This window comes from Gavialis gangeticus, unplaced genomic scaffold (assembly GCF_001723915.1).
Source record: "Gavialis gangeticus isolate Ggan-Ray unplaced genomic scaffold, GavGan_comp1, whole genome shotgun sequence".
NCBI classification, from domain to species: Eukaryota; Metazoa; Chordata; order Crocodylia; family Gavialidae; genus Gavialis; species Gavialis gangeticus.
Window position 1 is genome coordinate 73,701,199 of NW_017729033.1, and position 18,073 is coordinate 73,719,271.

The 18,073-nt window shown below is 42.5% G+C and overlaps 2 protein-coding genes across 5 annotated transcripts in view; one reads left to right on the top strand and one right to left on the bottom strand.

Annotated features, from left to right (window-relative positions):
* Positions 1-18,073, bottom strand: part of PPAT (phosphoribosyl pyrophosphate amidotransferase) — a 130,394-nt gene that overhangs the window by 102,773 nt on the left and 9,548 nt on the right. The window lies entirely within an intron of this gene.
* The window catches only part of LOC109303831 (multifunctional protein ADE2), a 90,225-nt gene that overhangs the window by 39,774 nt on the left and 32,378 nt on the right, over positions 1-18,073 (top strand). For all 4 annotated transcript variants that reach the window (XM_019526139.1, XM_019526140.1, XM_019526141.1 and 1 more), the window contains 4 exons: positions 5,907-5,978; positions 7,140-7,541; positions 8,472-8,537; positions 10,981-11,168. In XM_019526139.1, coding sequence (XP_019381684.1) covers positions 5,907-5,978; positions 7,140-7,541; positions 8,472-8,537; positions 10,981-11,168 — 728 coding nt within the window. The remainder of the gene's footprint in view (positions 1-5,906; positions 5,979-7,139; positions 7,542-8,471; positions 8,538-10,980; positions 11,169-18,073) is intronic.

The following is an 18,073-nucleotide window of genomic DNA, read 5'->3' on the forward strand; positions in this document are numbered from 1 at the left end:
ACAGCCAACATGCAGCCATGTGTCACAAGTGGCAGAAACAGCATGTGTGGCATGCAGCAGATCAGGGAGGGGACAGGCAGAACAGTAGCAGATACAGCAGAAAGCAGAAGAGCAGACCAGTGGAAAGCACAGGTTAGGGAGCAGAAAGCAGAGTGAGCAAAGGATAAGCACTGGAGTAGCATTTGGGGAGGATGCAGGGCTAATTTGCAGCCATAAAGGCTGGCCCCCACTGCAGTAAATGACCTCCTGAGGTCCATTCTTACTTTTCTGATTCTAGGTCAGAGGCACCCATGGGCCAGATCCAGCCCAACAGATTCAATATGGCCTGCAAGCGGGTGGCCACCAACTCAATGGATCTGGCCTGTGGGTGGCTGGTGGCTCCAGCTCCAGCTGCTACATGGTGCTAGGTAGATGAGTGGGACTGCTTCCACCCAACAGCTCTAGATTTTGACACAGTGGCATCAGCTGTGGACCCAGACAGGGGCTTCCACCGCAGTGGGCAGGCAGCAGCAGCTGCAGACATCACCGACAGATTCAAAAGCCCTGATACAGAACCCGCTGGCAGCAACCAGAGTTGATGCTGCCAGCCTCTGGCATGGTAGCTCTTACCCAGAGCCCCAGCCTGGAACCTGCTAGCACCTTCAGCTGCAGACCCAGGCAGGAACTTCTATCATATTGGGCAGGCGGCAGCAACAGCTGTGGACAGTGCAGGCAGGTTCCGTATCAGGGCTCTGGAACCTGCTGACTGTTCCCACAGCTGATGCCACCACCCGCCCACCATGGCAGACAGCTGAGCATTGTGGCTCCTGGTGGACTCTCTGGCTAAGGGGGAGGGGGAGAACCAACCCTGAACAGGTCACCAAAATTAATTAAGTGTCCCTCCAGCTGGTATCATTGCCCACCTTCATTGTAGGTGCACCTTTAAAAAATAAATAAAGCACAAAAGCACCACAGCATGTTCTCACATACTACATGCCCTGGAATAAGATGTGCATCTTGTTTTTGAAAGGATAAAGGGAGAAAAAAGAAGATATTTTCTTTTAGTAACTGAATGACAGCAGCTAGAGCAATGAGCAGGCTCAGATTTCTACTCCTGTGGATTGTGTGCATATTTACTTTCATTTTTACCTAGTAAGTGGCCAGAACTTCTCTTACTGTACTTCTTGAATACAATACACACTAAAATTTCCCCCAAAAACTAGCTTCTAGAAACAGTGCTTGTTGCATCTAAGAATCAAAAAAAAAAAAGAGTTGGAAGTGACCTCAGGAGGTCATCTACTCCAACCCCCTGCTCAAAGCAGGAACCCCACCTATATCATCCCAGCCAAGCCTTTGTCAAGCCATGTCTTAAAAATCTCCAAGAATGGAGATTCCACAGCCTCTCTGGGTAGCCTGTTCCAGGGCCTTATTAGCCTCATAGTAAAAGTTTTTCCTAATATCTAACCTAAACCTCACTTGCTGCAACTTGAGACCATTGCTCCTTGCTCTGTCATCTGCCACCACTGAGAACAGTCTAGCACCATCCTTTTTGGAACCCTCTTCAATTAGCTGAAGGCTGCTATTAAATACCCACCCAGTCTTCCCTTCTCCAGACTAAATAAGCACAGTTCCCTCAGCCTTTCCCCATAAGCAGGGATCCTGGTTTTCCGTTTCCGACAGAAAAACAGAGAAAACCATGGATTTTCCATTTCTATCAAAGAAAACATGGATTTTCCCTTTTCGAAGAGAAACCTACGGATTTCCCCTTTTTGCAAAGAGCTCTGCAGGCTGGCTGAGTTCCAGCCTACAAAAGCTGTTTGTCTGGGAGAAGGCAGGCTGCAAACCCCCTCCCAGCCAGACTGCCCGGCCAGCTGCAAACCCTGGGTTGCAAATACTGCTGCCCACCCCCAGGCTCTCCAAAGTGCAGCATGTATGACTGGCACAGCAGGGCACAGCGGGGCCACACACGAAAGCTGCCTGCTGCTGCAAGCTCCATGCTGCCCTGGCCACACTTCCTCTGTGTGCACGGGGGCAGTGCACACCCACCCTGCCCCCACCCTCCACACAGATCTGGGAGGCATGGGTCCCCCCTGTCCCTGCCCAAGCCTGCAGCAGGCAGGCAGTAGGCAGGGAGCCAGCTTGTGCTCCTGCTGTAGTAGCCACTGCCTTCTGTTGGGGGCAGGGGGCTGTGGACCTAGGTCCCTGGCCCCATAGCCCTAGTGGCTAGGGGGCAGGGGCTGTGGCTGGGGGGGACAGGGGGCACAAGCAGGGCTGGAGGGAGGAGTGAGGGACACCAGCAGGGCTGTGGGGAGCATTTAATTTTAACCATGGATTTTGTGATTTTTTAAATCAGAAAATTTGTGATTTTTTATCACGGAAAGCCAGGATCCCTGCTCATAAGTCATGTTCCCCAGCCTCCTCACCATTTTTGTTGCCCTCCACTGGACTCTCCAATGTCCACATCCTTTCTGTAGTAGGGGGCCCAAAAGTGGACACAGTACTCCAGATATGGCCTCACCAGCAATGTTCCCTCTAAGGTGTGGTTATCCGTGAGCATGCCGCTTCGGTCCGTTCCCATTAATAGCGTAACAAACATATGACCACTTGAATAGTAACTGAGTTCTGCTTAAGCACTCTTATGTATTGTCTGAATAAGCCTGGTGGGACTCTGCAGTGTGTCTCAAGGACAGCAGCAAGGTATTGTGTTTATGGGGTATTTTATGTTCATGAACAGATTTAAGAGTTAAAATAGTCCGTTCCATTGTCACAAACAGCTGGAGGGTTAGGTCTGATTCCCTTCACGTAAAATCAGATACCAGCATAACCTCAATACTTGAGTGTTTATTGATGAAGAAACTCCTATAGATACTTGCATATTAAACAGCTTTACCCAAACATTGTGCCAAAGAAAAGTAAAATAAAGAAAGCAATAAAAGAGTTCTGTGCACTATTAGAAGTCATGTGAACCACTTACATGCAATGGTTTCCTTCTACAATGTTCATAGGCCCATATCTTCTTTTTACTTATGCCTTTGCAAATCAGCAGTGACTTAATTGAAAAATAGAAACTTACAGTGGTGTAAAACTTGTATGAGGGAAATCACATGCAGGGCCCGCCCACAATCTTTGGGGACCCCCTGATCCCTCCCCGGGGCCGGGGTGGAGCCACAAACTCCTCCACTACTTGGCCAGTAATTAAATGAATGTCCCACTATATGAATGTCCCGGCACACCAGACACAGCAGAGGCGGCAGCCAGAATTTCAGGCCGGAGCAAGGTGAAAAAAAAAAACAGCCAGAGCAATTCCCCAGCGCCATGAGGAGGCACTCTCTAGGCAAACTTCTGCAGATGGAAATAAAGATTTCTGCTTGCTGCCAGAGGTCACAAGCTTCCAGGTTCCACTTTCCTGGAAATCCATGTCCTCTCCCTTTTCTAGTGCTGCCTCTGGCAGTCCTTCCTCCAGTCTTAGAGGTCTCCTGTAGGGCTGGTTTGATGAAGGCCTTCTGGTGGAGGACACTTTAGAGCCTTGCCTGTACCTCTCTTGCCTATTCCCTGATGGACATTAGCAGAAGGCACCACTCACATTGCAAGCACTCCCCTACCTGTCACTGGAGGGAGGGAACCTGCAAGCTGCAGTCTCCATAGCGGCAAGCCAGGGCCTGGGTGGAAGCCTGGACAGCGAGCGGTCCTGCCTGGACAGACGCCTCACAGTGCAAATGGAGGAAGAGCTGGCAATGGCAGTCGCTCTGGCATTGCAATGTCCTCCAGCCATTTCTCTTGCTTTCAATCTACTGCCTCTTTTCTGCTGCCCCTCTTTCCAAGCAGACCTCCCCAGCAAACTCCCCTGTTAGCTGGCCTGTTCACTGGTTTGCTGCTCTTCTGCCTGGCTTCCTCTCAGCAAGCTTACAGCAAAGAAGGGTGAGAGAGAATTTCCAGACAAGCTCCCTAGTGATCTCCCCCTTGCTTAGGACTCTAGTTAGTCAATGGGGCTTAAGTATGAAACTAACTCCTCAGTTTTAGCTCCTTATATTAAAAATATGTAGGTTAGATAGGTTAGTCTTTCTTTTTAATTAAAGGAAGAGCTTATCTTGAAAGTCCCCTTTCAAGATGGGGGCAGCAAACTGATCTGGGAACTGGCTTGCTAACTGCTTGCAAACTGGGCTGTTCACTGTCCCACACTCCCTAGTCCCTGGGGGAAGACTCCTTTTATACCCTGCTGGACATGGCTCTACCGCCTCGTTAGGGCTTTTGTGAGACACAGGCAGCAATCACCTAGCAATCACTCAGCTAGCAGCAGTCCCAGCTGCTCAGAGCACAAGACCAAGCACACAGCCCACCAAACAGACAAGGCTCTTTGGGTGAATCTGATATCTTTTATTAGACCAACTTAAATAGTTGGAAAACAATTTTTAAGCTACTTTCAGGTTCAAAACCCTTCATCAGGCTAAGGAAGTATCGGCAGGTGGTGTGTGCTCTTCGTGGATGGAATGAAAAGTAAAGCAGCCAGAGGTTGGGCTGGTATGCATACAAGATGGGCAGTCAGTGAAGATGTAGATCAGGGGTTGGCAAGGTTTTTTGTCAGAGTGCCCAAAACACCCCCATCTTCAACTTGCAAGATATTGGTGTGCCAGAAGCAGATGGTGGGGTAGACATGAGGGACCCAGTCCTTGTTGTGGCCATGCAGCCCCAGCCCTTTCCCCGCCATCCACCCAGAGGCACACATGCCAAGCAAAATGCCTTCAAGAGCAACACTCTGGCACCCATACCAGGGGTTGCCTACCCCTGATGTAGATTGAGGAGTCAGCAGGTGAGAGACAGGCTGTGGGTGGGGGGGAAGAGAGAGAAGGGGAATGAATAGTGGAGAGGTATCTGGGGAGTCAGATGTCAGGCAGGATATAATGTGTAATAAAAGATATCAGATTCACCCAGAGAACCTTGTCTGCCTATGTCCTTAGACCAGGGGTGGGCAAAATGCAGTTCGGAGGCCAGATCTGGCCCCTCCAGGCCATTCTATCCAGCCTGCGGATAGAAAATTAATATTAATCTGCCCTGGGCTGCCCGTCACGCAGCCCTCAATGGCTTGCTAAGACTCCGTAAGCAGCCCTCTGCCCAAAATAATTGCCCGCTCCTGCCTTAGACCAACATGGCTACAACCTACAGCCCACCAAACAAGAACTCAACAAACCAAACACACAGGCAGCTCTGACTCATTTATCTCTCTAGAGATGGATCTGGTGCCTAATGCTTGGATTTCTTTTTCATCTTCCCCTTCTCTAGCTCCCAGCAAACTGCTTGCAAACTGGCTGTCCCTGCTCACTTTTGTTTCCACTAGGCTCTTCACAATTAAGACACTGTGAAAAAGTAGTATCAAGTGCCTCAAAATCTTTAATATACCAATAGTCAGTCATGAAACATTTGTAGGATGGGGAAGTACCTTTATCCCTTCTGTACAAATGGAGAACTTAGGAGCAGAGAAATTTGCCAAAGACTGCAGTGGAGTAGAGTTGGAAACCAAGTTCCCATGCTAGTGGCCTACCCTAGACTGTTCTCATCTAACCAATACATTTCAATCTTTACACTTCTAATATATTATCACAGGGCCTGCTAATTGTGATTTAACAAAATCCCCACTTCTGTGCTAAGCAGTTCTCTCACGCATCTTCATACTGGTATTTACATTATATTAATAAATACTTGTGTTGCAGCATTTTGTGCTGCCAAGTGTTGGGGAGATAAATATCTGAGTTTTAATTCTAATTTATTATAGAGGAGGGAGGGAAAATAAAATTGGAGGCAGCTGGAAGTAACTTTACATGGTTTGTAGTTATTTTAACTGAAATAGATATTGTGGAACTGGGTATGGTGGGGAGAATATAAACATTTTACATCTCTAAATAGACTTCATGTAAAACTGCATTTTCTAATAGATGATGATTCTGTAAGCACTACCTCAGAGGATATACCTGGTCCATCAGTAGCAAAGCAGAGAGTTGGGACAGGTAAGTGTCCAGTTTCATACACACCTCAGCTTAAAAGGAGAATGCGTGATTTCAATCTCAGTAACCCCAAGGAAAGTCAGAAGGAGCTTACCTTAAAGTCTGTAAATTTAAACTACTGTTACTTCTTGTCACCCACATCAGTCCAGCTTTTAGTGAAAGTGAACTAGTTGACCATGGGCGATAATCTTTTAGCTACCAAAACACTTATCTTGACAATATACAAGTGATACTAGTATGTGCTTAACTGAAAGCATAATTAGTTTCATTGAAACCAAATGGACTAATCACATGCCTGTAGTTAGGCATGCACTTATGTAATAAGCTGCAATCATAAGTTTCTTAAATGTATTATTTCCCATTCCTGCTGAAGTACTAGTAAAATCCTGTCATCCATCTTAAATTATAGATATTTAAATTAATCAGCTCCCTAAAATCTGGTTCATATTTTAGCTACTTTGGCTCAGTTATTTTTTTAAAGTCTCTGTAATGGTTTTCATCCCCATCTCAGGTCTGTAACTACACTATATTATGTTAAACTTGTATTTAGAAAATTACACTAATACTCCCTATCTGATGATAAGGTCCACATTTTAAAAAAAATTAGTTTATAAACTTCCCAAGTACTTGAAAAAATATATTTCTCTTGGTGTCCCAGATGACACTTTGATACCCAGTTCATGAGTATGAACACCATCTATATACAAGAAGCAGTCAATGAGCAAATGCTAATCTGGAACCATTTCCACCTTTAAACATGTTAGTATTCATGTCAGCATTTCCTTTTTTACTTGTAAAGAATACTTAAGAGTATTTTTCTTCTCATCATTGATAACAAAAGATGCTGTTTCAGTTTGTACTCTATTGCTATTCTCTGCAGAGTATTTGGATACAAAAGTTGTAAAAAATCAATAAAAAGGTGCAATCATTGATAGAAAACCAGAAATCTCAATGCCTTCAGGAGGTCAAATGGAGAAACAAAACACTGTACTATATACATGACTAAAGTACATATTTTCATAGATCACAAGTTTTTATGGCAGACTATCCAGAGATTAATGGTTATTTGCTCTCCATTCCATTAAAATAAATGTTACCTACAATATATTCTCATTTCTGGGTGTTCAGCAATACTCATTTATTGTTTTATTCATGTTTTTTCAGACAATCAAATTCCCTTGGATGATGCACACAGTCACTTTAGAGTTATTACAGTTACTGATACGGGTGCAGGAAAACACTGGAGTGATAATGAAGTCAGAGCTCTGATAAGCATATGCTCAGATGAGAAAATTCAACAAATGCTTGAAGGAGCAACAAGAAATAAGGAAATTTTTGAGGAGATTGCCAGAAGGCTAATGAAATGTGGAATAGATAGAGACTGGAAGCAGTGTCGCACTAAGTACAAGAACTTGAAATACGAATATCGGGCACTGCAGAAAGAAAACGATCATCTCAGTAATCCCAGAAGAAAGATGAGGTTTTATGATGAAGTTGATTCTATCTTAAGAAGACAACCTCTAAATTCAGCTAGCTGGGAATGTGAAAGCTCTAATCTCATATCAGGTACTAAGAACAGCAGAGCCAGCTCAGTCTTTTTAAATTAAATGATAGTTGCTCTTTTACCTGCAAGGGAACACAGTGCCAGAGAAGCCAAAGAAAGGGTACCTTAGAATCTGTGCTGCAAGAATAAACCAGCAATAGTCAGTGAAGAAACTGTCTTTTGATATTTAAGGAAAAAAAGCAGAAATGTCAGAAATGGTCAGTAAGACGTATAGGTTTGCTTTCAACAAAGTGTAAAACTTTAGTTAATTACAACATGAGAAATGGAAATAAGGTGAAATGACAGGTTGTAGAGATAATCAAACAGGCTTGTAAAATATGCATAAAGAACTGCAAAGGCAGAAACAAAAGGAATCACAGGACATTACATTACTGAAGCACAGTACAAAGGAAACAATAGGAACCCTGTTTCAATGCGATATTATATTCAGTGCTCCCCATTAACTTGATGTAAAGGGTATCATGATAAACATCTGTGCCTTGGACTTTATTTAGTGGATGTTGCATATTATACATAACCTCAAAAACCTTCAATCAATCTCAAGTTACCTTTATTATTAAAAAAATATATAATATATATTGCCTTCATTTTGGTACTCTAACATGGTCCCAACAAACTGGCAATAAACACTACCATGCCATTATTTGACATTGTAATGAAGTTAGTACTGTAATGAAGTGACAATACTGTGTTTTGTCAGCACCAGCAAGGTGCAATGACATGAGATAACACAAAGCTCATCCGATTCTGGATTTGAGAGTATAAACACACTTTCTAATAGTACCTAATCAGATCAGATCACTTTTGCTCTAAATTGCCTTTTTCACCTATTTATTCATATATTATAAAGCCAGCTTTGTTTGCACATCTGTTCTTTTAGAGCACCACTGCAGAATATTTATTCACACAATACTTTCCCCCCCTTTTATAAGATACAGTGGGAGATGTTACTGCAAACATAGGACCCTTGGGTATCAAGAGGAAAGCGTCTGATGATGGTAAGACTTTCTTGCCTTTTTGGAGGTATCCATGAACTGTTGCAGAGTTAAATGCCGGGTGTAAGTTTAAACATGCTATTATTTATTTGGCTAATTGTGAAATTTATTCAGTCTAGGAAAAAACCCACCTCTGATTTATTTATTCCAGTGCTTGCTAAAAGTGAGGGAAATGTAGCATTATCAGCAGAATAATCTACTAGAAATTAAAAAAAAAATAGAACCAAGAAAAGAATACTTCAGAAATTTCAGACATTGGGAGAAAAAAACCCAACAATCCCCTACCACACACTTAGTGGAGGTGTTTAATACCATATTTGAAATTCTGGAAATACAAATAGGATACCTATATTTAGAGAGATAAAGACTAATGGAAGACATCAGAGCACTACAAACCTGTAAATCTTACATTCACAGTGAGGAAACTTTAATTGAACTATCTATGGGTGCACCAATAGAGATTCTTGGGGGCTGATACCAATAGCCGATTTTTAAGGAGGCATATCAGCCAATACTGATATGATTTCTGATACGCAGCTCTTCAGCTTGAAGAGCTGTGTCCAGCTGGTAAATCTGGTGTGGAGGAAGGGGAGGGAAGGGTGTAAGGAGGGGGGTATGCAGATCAAGGCCCCTGCAGTGAGGGAGGGAATGGGGCAGGTGTGTGCCCTTGGATCTGCCCAGTCAGGAAGAGCCTGGCCCCAGCCTGCCCTGCCCTGCACAGATCTGGGGGCACACCCACCCCGTGCCCTCCCAGACGAGACGTGGGAGCTGCCAGACAAGCACCAGACAAACCATGTGCAGCAGCCCCTTCCTCACCATGGGGGCCCTGATCTGCCCCCCATACCATGGCCCCCTCCCCTTCCACCACACCAGACTTACCAGCTGCACACAGCACTCTATGCTGCTGAGCTGAGGCCGCATGCACAGGCATTTATTGGACAAATTAATCAGCCACATCAGGCCCATTTCCAATACACAAATTTTTCTTCATATTGGTGCCAATCCAATATTGGACCAATGTATTGGTGCACCTCTAGCACTATCACTGACAAAAGGAAACACTCAAAGGGTAAGAGAATGGTGCGTTAGCCTGGGCCTCTCTTCCTGTTAAGCTTATACTGGAATTTTTTTAGGAAGTTATTAATGGAGAAATATGGAGCTTAAACAAAAGACATGCTTGGACATCAAGGAATCTTTCAGCACAGTATCGAACTGAGCTAACAAAACAGTGACAGGAAGATCTGAATGGCTACAAAATGGATTGGTTATTTTTGTGCATAAAGAATGACTTGTTGGGAAGGGAGCAAGCATCAAATACTTTGTAGTGATGGACTTAGTGACTGCATGAGCAGAAAAACATCATATGCTATGTATAAATTAACAAACAACTGTCTTTATTTGTGACCAAACAAGTTATATTGATATGTAAGTTGTTATAAAGAATTTAAGATACTGATCAGAGAAAAGCCGAGTACATAGGATTCCATTTTATTTTCATGATTAAGTGAATGTTGGGCAGCTCCTAGAATGCACCAAACAGTCAGCTATGTAGAGAGGCACAGAGCACAAAAATCAGAAATGGTAATTATTATTATGATCATTCCTGGACTATCACATGCCTATCATATTCCAGAAAGGAAAGCAAGATACTGGAAAGAGGTCAAAAGGAAGGACAATTTAGAAATTGGGAAGGGCAAAGAATGGAAAAGAAAAACCTGAATTGTTTTAATCAATCGCTAAAAAAGATCACTCGCTTACTCAACTGAGGGCAAACTGCTCAAAAGGGAGACATTGTTAAGAGTTATGGAACGTATAAAACTAAGCAATTTCCATTGATCATCAATGGATATATGTAACTTAAAGACAAAACTTGTTAGTGGGAAGTCAAAAGGTATGAATGTGTGACAGTATCAAGAGATATTATAAGAAGTCAGTCAATTTCTGTCCTGTTGTCCCTGGTATAAATGATTCGCATACATCAGGCAATTCTGTGTCCTACCAGCAGGTTAGGACAAGCAAATAACAGCATTTGGAAAAAAGCATATGCCAGAAGTTAGAGCAGTGGTTCTCAACCTTTTTAGACTCACCCCTCAGCCCACTTTAGACTCACAGGTCCCCTCAGAAAATGCCGGCTTTTAGTTTTCACTCATTTTTTGACTACAGAAAAAAGAGCATTGTCTATTGCAAAGAACTCAGAATAACCACAACAGGTTAGAATGTTTTTAAAACTATGGATTCCTATTTGAAATTTCTGGGTTTATCTTGAAGCAGCTTGCCCACCTAACAATGCTAACATTGTGTGGCACTCCATGGCACCTCTGAAAGGATCTCAAGGGACCCTGGTTGAGAATCACCAATCTAAAGTTATGCAGCATAGGTTTCCTTTGTTGACTCTGGCTTTACCAAACTACACCTTTCTTCTAACACACTGTGCTTTTCTCTACAGGGCCAAACATTCCTCATAAGAGGAGTGCTTCTGAAACCACCGTAGTCCAATTTCCAAGAATTCTAACAGAGAGAGGACATACAGCAACAGAAGGCAAAAAATCACTTTTAGAAAGGCTTTGTAAACAGGAGGAAATGCAAGACATCAAGAAAACACAACTGTATGGTAATCCATCAGCCATACCACAGGTTGGTTTAATTAACTTTCTAAATTAGCATGCAAAGAAATTTTCACAGATGATAAAAGGAAAGGTAGACTATTTGTATCAGTGCTCAATTGTTTCCCTACCACATTTTTTGTGTTCAACTCAGTTAAAACTAGAACCAGAATAGGTTCTCAGTCCTTGACAGTATGCTACAGCATTAGACTTAACTAAAAGAAAATTTCACCCTGATAAAGCAAAAGAAAATTTCTGCTTGAATTTCATCCCATCACTTCTAATGACCCCCTCTTTGACAGCTGTGAGTTACTGCATCTCCTTGTATTCAAAACCTTTCCAAAGAAACAGATGGGCAATGTGCAGCACGCAGGCCACAAATGGTACATGCAGCCTTTGTGTGGCAGACCAGGGAGGAGAGAGGCAGCACAGCAGCAGACAGGGCAGGAAGCAGAGCAGCAGATTGAAGAGTGGAGGAGAATTACTGGCACTTGGAGAAAATGCAGGGCTAATTTGCTGCAGCCTGGGTTAAGGGTTAGCACAGATATTTTTTAATAAAGGGGTAGTGAAAATGTAAGATGCATCCAAAATTAAAATGAATCCACTCTTCTTGGCACAGGACAGTGATAAACATCTTAGAAATAGCTAAGAATTATTATTCTTCTCAATCCCTTAATACAACTGTTGCTTCTCCTGACCTTCACCACTGTTATTAGTTAGAACAACTTTGCATCACCAGTAAACTTAACTAAGCTGTTGCCTTTTGCTTTCTCCTACTTATTAGTATGTATACCAAATATGGATTTTAATGTATTAAAACCTGTATCCCATAAGAGACATGACAGCTTCTATTAATCTCTCTACGCTTTAATAAGCAAACATTCTCTAAGATTCCTATAATTTAGCCAGTTTTCAATCCTTAGTAAGGTTTGTCTTAGATTTAATAGGTAATTTAAGGTTCTGGATTCCATGCCACGAACCAGTGTTAGGCATTTTTGACTTGTTAGATAATGCACAGAATGCATGTTGTAGGGATGTCATAATACAACAGAGGCAGGAAGCCCTGACATCCTAAAGCACAGGTGTGTGTGTGTGTGGGGGGGGGGGGGCAGAGGTTTTTCCAGCAGAGCATGGTGCTCCTCCCCCCACCCCAATTGGGGAAGGGGCCCCAGAAGTCTGCCCCTCCCATATGTCAATCTCCACGGATGGGTGGGACTTCTAGTGCCCCCTCAGCCAATCAATCGGAGGCATGGGGGGCCTGCTGTCCTCTGCTGTGAAAGTGGTACCCAACACCATGCCAAGACCATAAAATCTGGAGGCAGCCACCCCAAATTAGGTAGGTCCCTAACTATAGGAAAGTGAGCATCTCCTCCTGTGGCCATGCTGTTGAAGGATAAGAAACAGGTAACATTTTGTATAGAATCCAACCTTAACTGTTTGTGTTAGAGTCATGTTGAAAATGCCTACTGAATGACACCCCTCTAAGTTACCTAGGCAGGGAAAACAGTTTCCTTTTGGATCCTAGGTAAGATGCTGAACTACTCAGCCTTGTTTAGATCAATTCACAGCACACACAGTAGTGAAATGCGATTTACTTAGGTAATTTTAAAGTCAAAGTTTAGGTACCTTCATGGTTAGGCAGCAGGAGTTTAAGCTTTGCAAGGTTAAACTTAGGTGCAGCTATATTCCTGAGTGCTACTTTAGACACCCAAGTCTTACTGGGTCTAGCCTTCATGTATTATCACATGGTTATTTACTATCCTGTTAATCTTTTATGGAGGGACCTTATACAAAGTTTCCAAAGAATCCAAGTCAATCATTTCCATGGTGAGGATGTTATCTACTATTTTGTTAACATTTTTGAAGCAATTCTAAGAAGCCAGAGAGATGGTTTTCTCTTTTTTGTAGAGAAGTTAAACCTATTAGTTTGTCTAGTAGCACACAGATGTGCAATTCTTGTAAGGTATATTTACCTAATATCTTTTGGACCTTAAGATCTCCATAAGCTTCACAGGACAGACACTCCTTAGTTTACACATACACAAGCATGCAAACACCCACCCACCCATCATATGAAATTCATTTTGTTCTCTGTAGTACCATAAATAATTTGATTCTGAAGTTAGAGCTAAGTGCTTGACTTCACTGCATTGTTAGCTTGAGCTGTTATTTGAACAGTACCCCCTGACAAGACTTTTGAGTATGCCCAGTGCTTTAAGTCCAAATTAGCTGGCACATCAGGAGACAGGACAAAGCTTGAGTGCCAATACCACAGATTGTGCCAGTCAGCAGTGAGATTGAGTATGTCACATTTCCTCATGTGCTACCACTTAACCTGGAAGCAAGGTAGCTGCATTCATTCAGAGCTTTGCTCAAGCTAATTAGTACTAGGGAGAGGCCTTGATGCACTGCCACATCAAACATCACTGTGCTGCTTCCAGGTGATAAGGGAAGGGCAGCTGACACAAAGCAGTGCATCACATTTGCCAGACATGGTAAACTTACAATGGAGATATGCTCTGGATTTAGCAATGCAGTAGGAACTCATGTACTCCATGCTGTTAATCCAATCACTCTGAGCAGCTTGAATGTTGTTTTGCAATACAACTGCTCTCACTCAGGCTAAACCAAACTGAGAAGAATAGATAACTCAAGTGAGCCCTTCACTGGAGACGATACTTATACTGGAGCTTATACTTTACAATTCTCTCAGCGATGCACAAATCCAGATCGAGTCCTGCTCTCTACAGGATTACTGTAACAAAACTTTCCCTGAACATGCCTAAAAAAAATCCAAAGTTATTTCTGTCCATATTTGCATAGAATCAAAGAATCATGGCTGGCAAAATAAGGCTGGAAGGGATCTCATGTTCAGCTAGTACAACCCCTGCTCAAAGCAGGCCTGTCCCCAACTACCTCATCCCAGCCAAGGCTTTATCAAGCCACGTCTGAAAAGCCTCCAAGGATGAAGATTCCACTCCTTTTCTGGGAAACCTGTTCCAGTGCTTTACTACCCTCCTTGTGAGAGAGTTTTTCCTAATATCTAACCTACGCTTCCCCTGCTGCAGCTTGAGACCATTGCTCCTTGTTCTGTCATCTGCCACCACCGAGAACAATTTATCTCTATCCTCTTTGTAACCACTCTTAAGGTAAGCTGCTTTTCTGGCAGCTTAAAGGAAGTTTCCTATCTCCTTCCTTTTTTATATTAATATTCTTGACACATAAATGATAAAAAGTCCAGTGTAAAGAGACTAAAACATGCAAACTGAGCATCAGGATAATTCTGCATGACTACAGAACTGGTACTCTGTTATACTTAGGGTTGAGCAACCCTTTCTGTTTAAAGGGGAATTATTCTAAACAGTGTCAATCAACATGTCGAGTTTGATTGTCTAGGAATTTGCTGTGCCTCATTTGAGTTCTGGACAGTATTAGTGGCTAAACTGTAATGACCAAGATATGGGAGAATATGGGGTGGAGTGAGCCTTGTCATCTTTCACATTGTCCCATTTGAAAACTGGGATAAATCAGGCAGTGTGAGGCTGTACCCAGCTTCCCCCTTCTCCCCCCTCCTTGCCCCTTCACAGACTTATTTCTCAGGCCAGTGGCTTTGACCAGAAAGGCACATGTTAAAGAAAGGATTGGAGCAACAGCAATTCTCAGGGAAGGCAGAAATCCTGTACCAAGCAAGAATAAAAAGTCCCTTGCCCTTACATGGGAATCTAAGCCTATCCTCCCATTTGCCTTGGTGTGTCAGCCAGGTTTAGGTGAGCCTTCCTCCCTCTGAAGGAGTCTTGAGTCCTTCACCTGCCTCTATGAATAGGGATATTAAGGGCTCAAAATGGGGCTGTGAGGAGGTGGTGAATGGAGAGGTTCACACTTCTTGGGAGTTGGTTCCAGACAGCATTTACCTCCAATGGATTGTTCTCAGCAGAATGAGAACACTCTGACATGAATAGGCCACTTCACACCTCTCTGAGCCTCATATGCTGCACCTGGGAATGATGCATGGCTGTCTACAAAAAACTATGCTTCCTAGATAGATCTCCCACTAAAAAAACAACCCAAACACACAAAAAAACCAACCCCACCGATTCCAGAATTGTCTTTGTATTGTATCCACTCCCCAGCTCTTCAACCTGCAGGGCCCAGTGACACCTTCTCTCTGGGGAGGTGAGCTAAGCAGAGACTACCAGGCTACTTTGGCAGAGATGAGAGAAGAGAAGGTCACATTCAGCCACTGCATTTTATGCCAACTGGAAGAAACCAGAGGTGATGAAGAGGGACAGCTGAGTAGTGGTACAAAGGAAGGACAGTATTTAACGCACAAAGAAATTAAAATGCCTACAAATATTGTAAGCATATGAAAAGTGACTAAACTTAAATCTCTGAAAACCAGGACATGATGAATTTAAGGTAAATTTCTCACCCACAGCACAACCTTAACTCTACCTCAGCGTGCCAATAACACTCATGTTAGAATCCTGTCAATACAGATCCCATGCAATGCTTTGGCTATAGTTCACACAAGCATGGTATGGTACTGTCTAATTTCACCCCTCCTCAATACAGCCTCTTAACAGAAGAGAAGCAACAAACAATAGCTCCTACTCTTAGAATTTTCTTTTGCTACATTGCTACATACTATAGTCTCTCTTTTGCTAGACCCTTTGAGTGGCTAAATCATTCCATGCCCAGCTGCAAGGAGGAGAGTTAGCTGTACTACAGTGGTGGCACAGACCTTGATTTTTTATTTGCAGGTTTAGGCACCCTCCACACACAGGACACTACCTAAACTCAGCAAAAATTAAATTAAATTGAATTGAATTCACAAAACTAGTATAAAAAGAAGCTCAAATGCTTTTAGCAAACTATATACACATTCTGCTGCATAATTTGCAAAGAACCACACGCAAGAACTAGTAACCAATGTGCACAGCAACATATACCAGCTGCATGACTAAACGAAGCTGACATGTTATCCAATTTTAACTGCAAGGGGCATTTTTGTAGACAGAGAAAAATTAATTACAAAATGTGAGGTTTAGATGGCACAGGGTGTAAACACCACTGCCCTTCCATGAAGTGTAATTAATTTGGGTTTTGCTGTTAATGAGCCAGTCTATATAATCTCCATAGCAAGTCTGGAAGCACCACAGGGGAACATGTCCTCCTCATTTGCTCCTGCTCAGCAGCATGTCCAGAGTTCAGAAATCAGGCAATCAGAGCCAGTTTAGCATGACTGTACACACCAAGCACACCTGGGACAGACAGTACATCTAGGCACATGCCAAGGGCTGGGCTGCACTGGCTACACTGCCTAATTTCTGGGCAATGGCATGGTGCCGAGACCAGTGGGTGGAGCACGCTTGGCAGCATTCCCAGACTCACTATGAAGACAGTGAAGGTATCTGATAAAACTATAAATTTAAGAGAACTGTTGCACTGAATTACCAATTCTATTTCATTTAGCTCCTAGATTTTCCTTGGTGATCTTCCATCCAGATATTTAAACACACTCAGACCAGTTAGACTGCAATATTTAACAAGATCATAATATAAAATGGTATAACTATAAGCTGTTAAATCTCCCCTAAAACAAAAAAAGAGTCTATTGACTGCACAGCAGCCTTGTTGAATAATTTGGTCAAGAACTGGTTGAGGGTAAAAAGCATAAGGGAAGCTGCAGTCTACTGGCTTTGACTTATGGCAAATCCCATACATAGAGCCCAACATAGTAACTGTTCTGAACCTAAGCAGATTTTCCACACAGAATGGACAGAGAAACTTTTTGCTTGGAGGAAAGTTGAACACATTCAGAAATTTTCTATCTAGCAGTAGCAAGTACCACAATTGGAAAAATATCCCTTAGAGTATAATTTCTTTGGAAAAAAATTAACAGACTTCACACTTGTTCCAAGATTGACTTTACAAAATTTGTCCTTGTCAAGGACACAAATGACGTTTCTGCTTATTTGTTGCTCAAAGTACTCCTCCTCCTCCAAAACAGAGAGTTAATTACCAATATCTTTTGACTTGTTGGCTCTATCAGCATACTGTACTGGTTTTGTTCCGTGGCTCATGGAGATAATTCAACAGAATCATCCCTCTCAGTTTCAGACTGTGTAATACTGCTTTAGTTTCAAACAAAGTCCACACCCAGAGCTAACATTCAGTGTGAGATAATTATCTTGAGGATCAACATTTTAAACTGGATACTTATTTACATTTTATTCACTAGCCTTCCAATAGTATTTTCCACAGTAATATCTGAGTGCTGGTATTTCTGAAGTCACAAAAATGACAACTTCTGGGATTCCTTTATTATAGGAGGAAGTGTCACAGGGTTTTAAAAAAAAGAATCCAGACTAACACCCTTATCTTTTTTAAATATAGCTAAAAGATCCTTCCATGCTGGATGTCCTTCACAGTTAATGAATGTGAGGATATTATAGGTGAGGAAGTACAGATATGGCTGTATCCCACCTTGGCTTAATTGAATTCTTACTGCCTTGAGTCAAAGTTTGCTTCAATTCTTAGAGTTCACATACAAGAGAATGTTTTAACTGGTTTAAACTGAGTATATATATTCATAGTGCAATCAGTTGTGTAGAAATTCCTATTAAGGTTTCTTGTGGTTTAATTTAATTTAAGAATGAATTTTAAACTAAGATAACAGCAGTGACATCATTTTTTCAATAATTTAAAATCAGTATAAAAAAATCCAAGTTAAAGTGGTGCATTAATTGTGACAGTGTCAATGAAAATTTTCTTGCTGGAGTCCTGGAGAGTGGGTGGTCAGATGTTTGGGAAGCTGCCAGCCAACCTTCAGCTGTCCACTGTGGAAACTAATCTCACAGAAAGGGCTATGCAGCGTGGGGGGTGGGGGGAGGATTAGTATCGTATTTGTTGCATCGTTTTCCGTTCGGCCTTCAC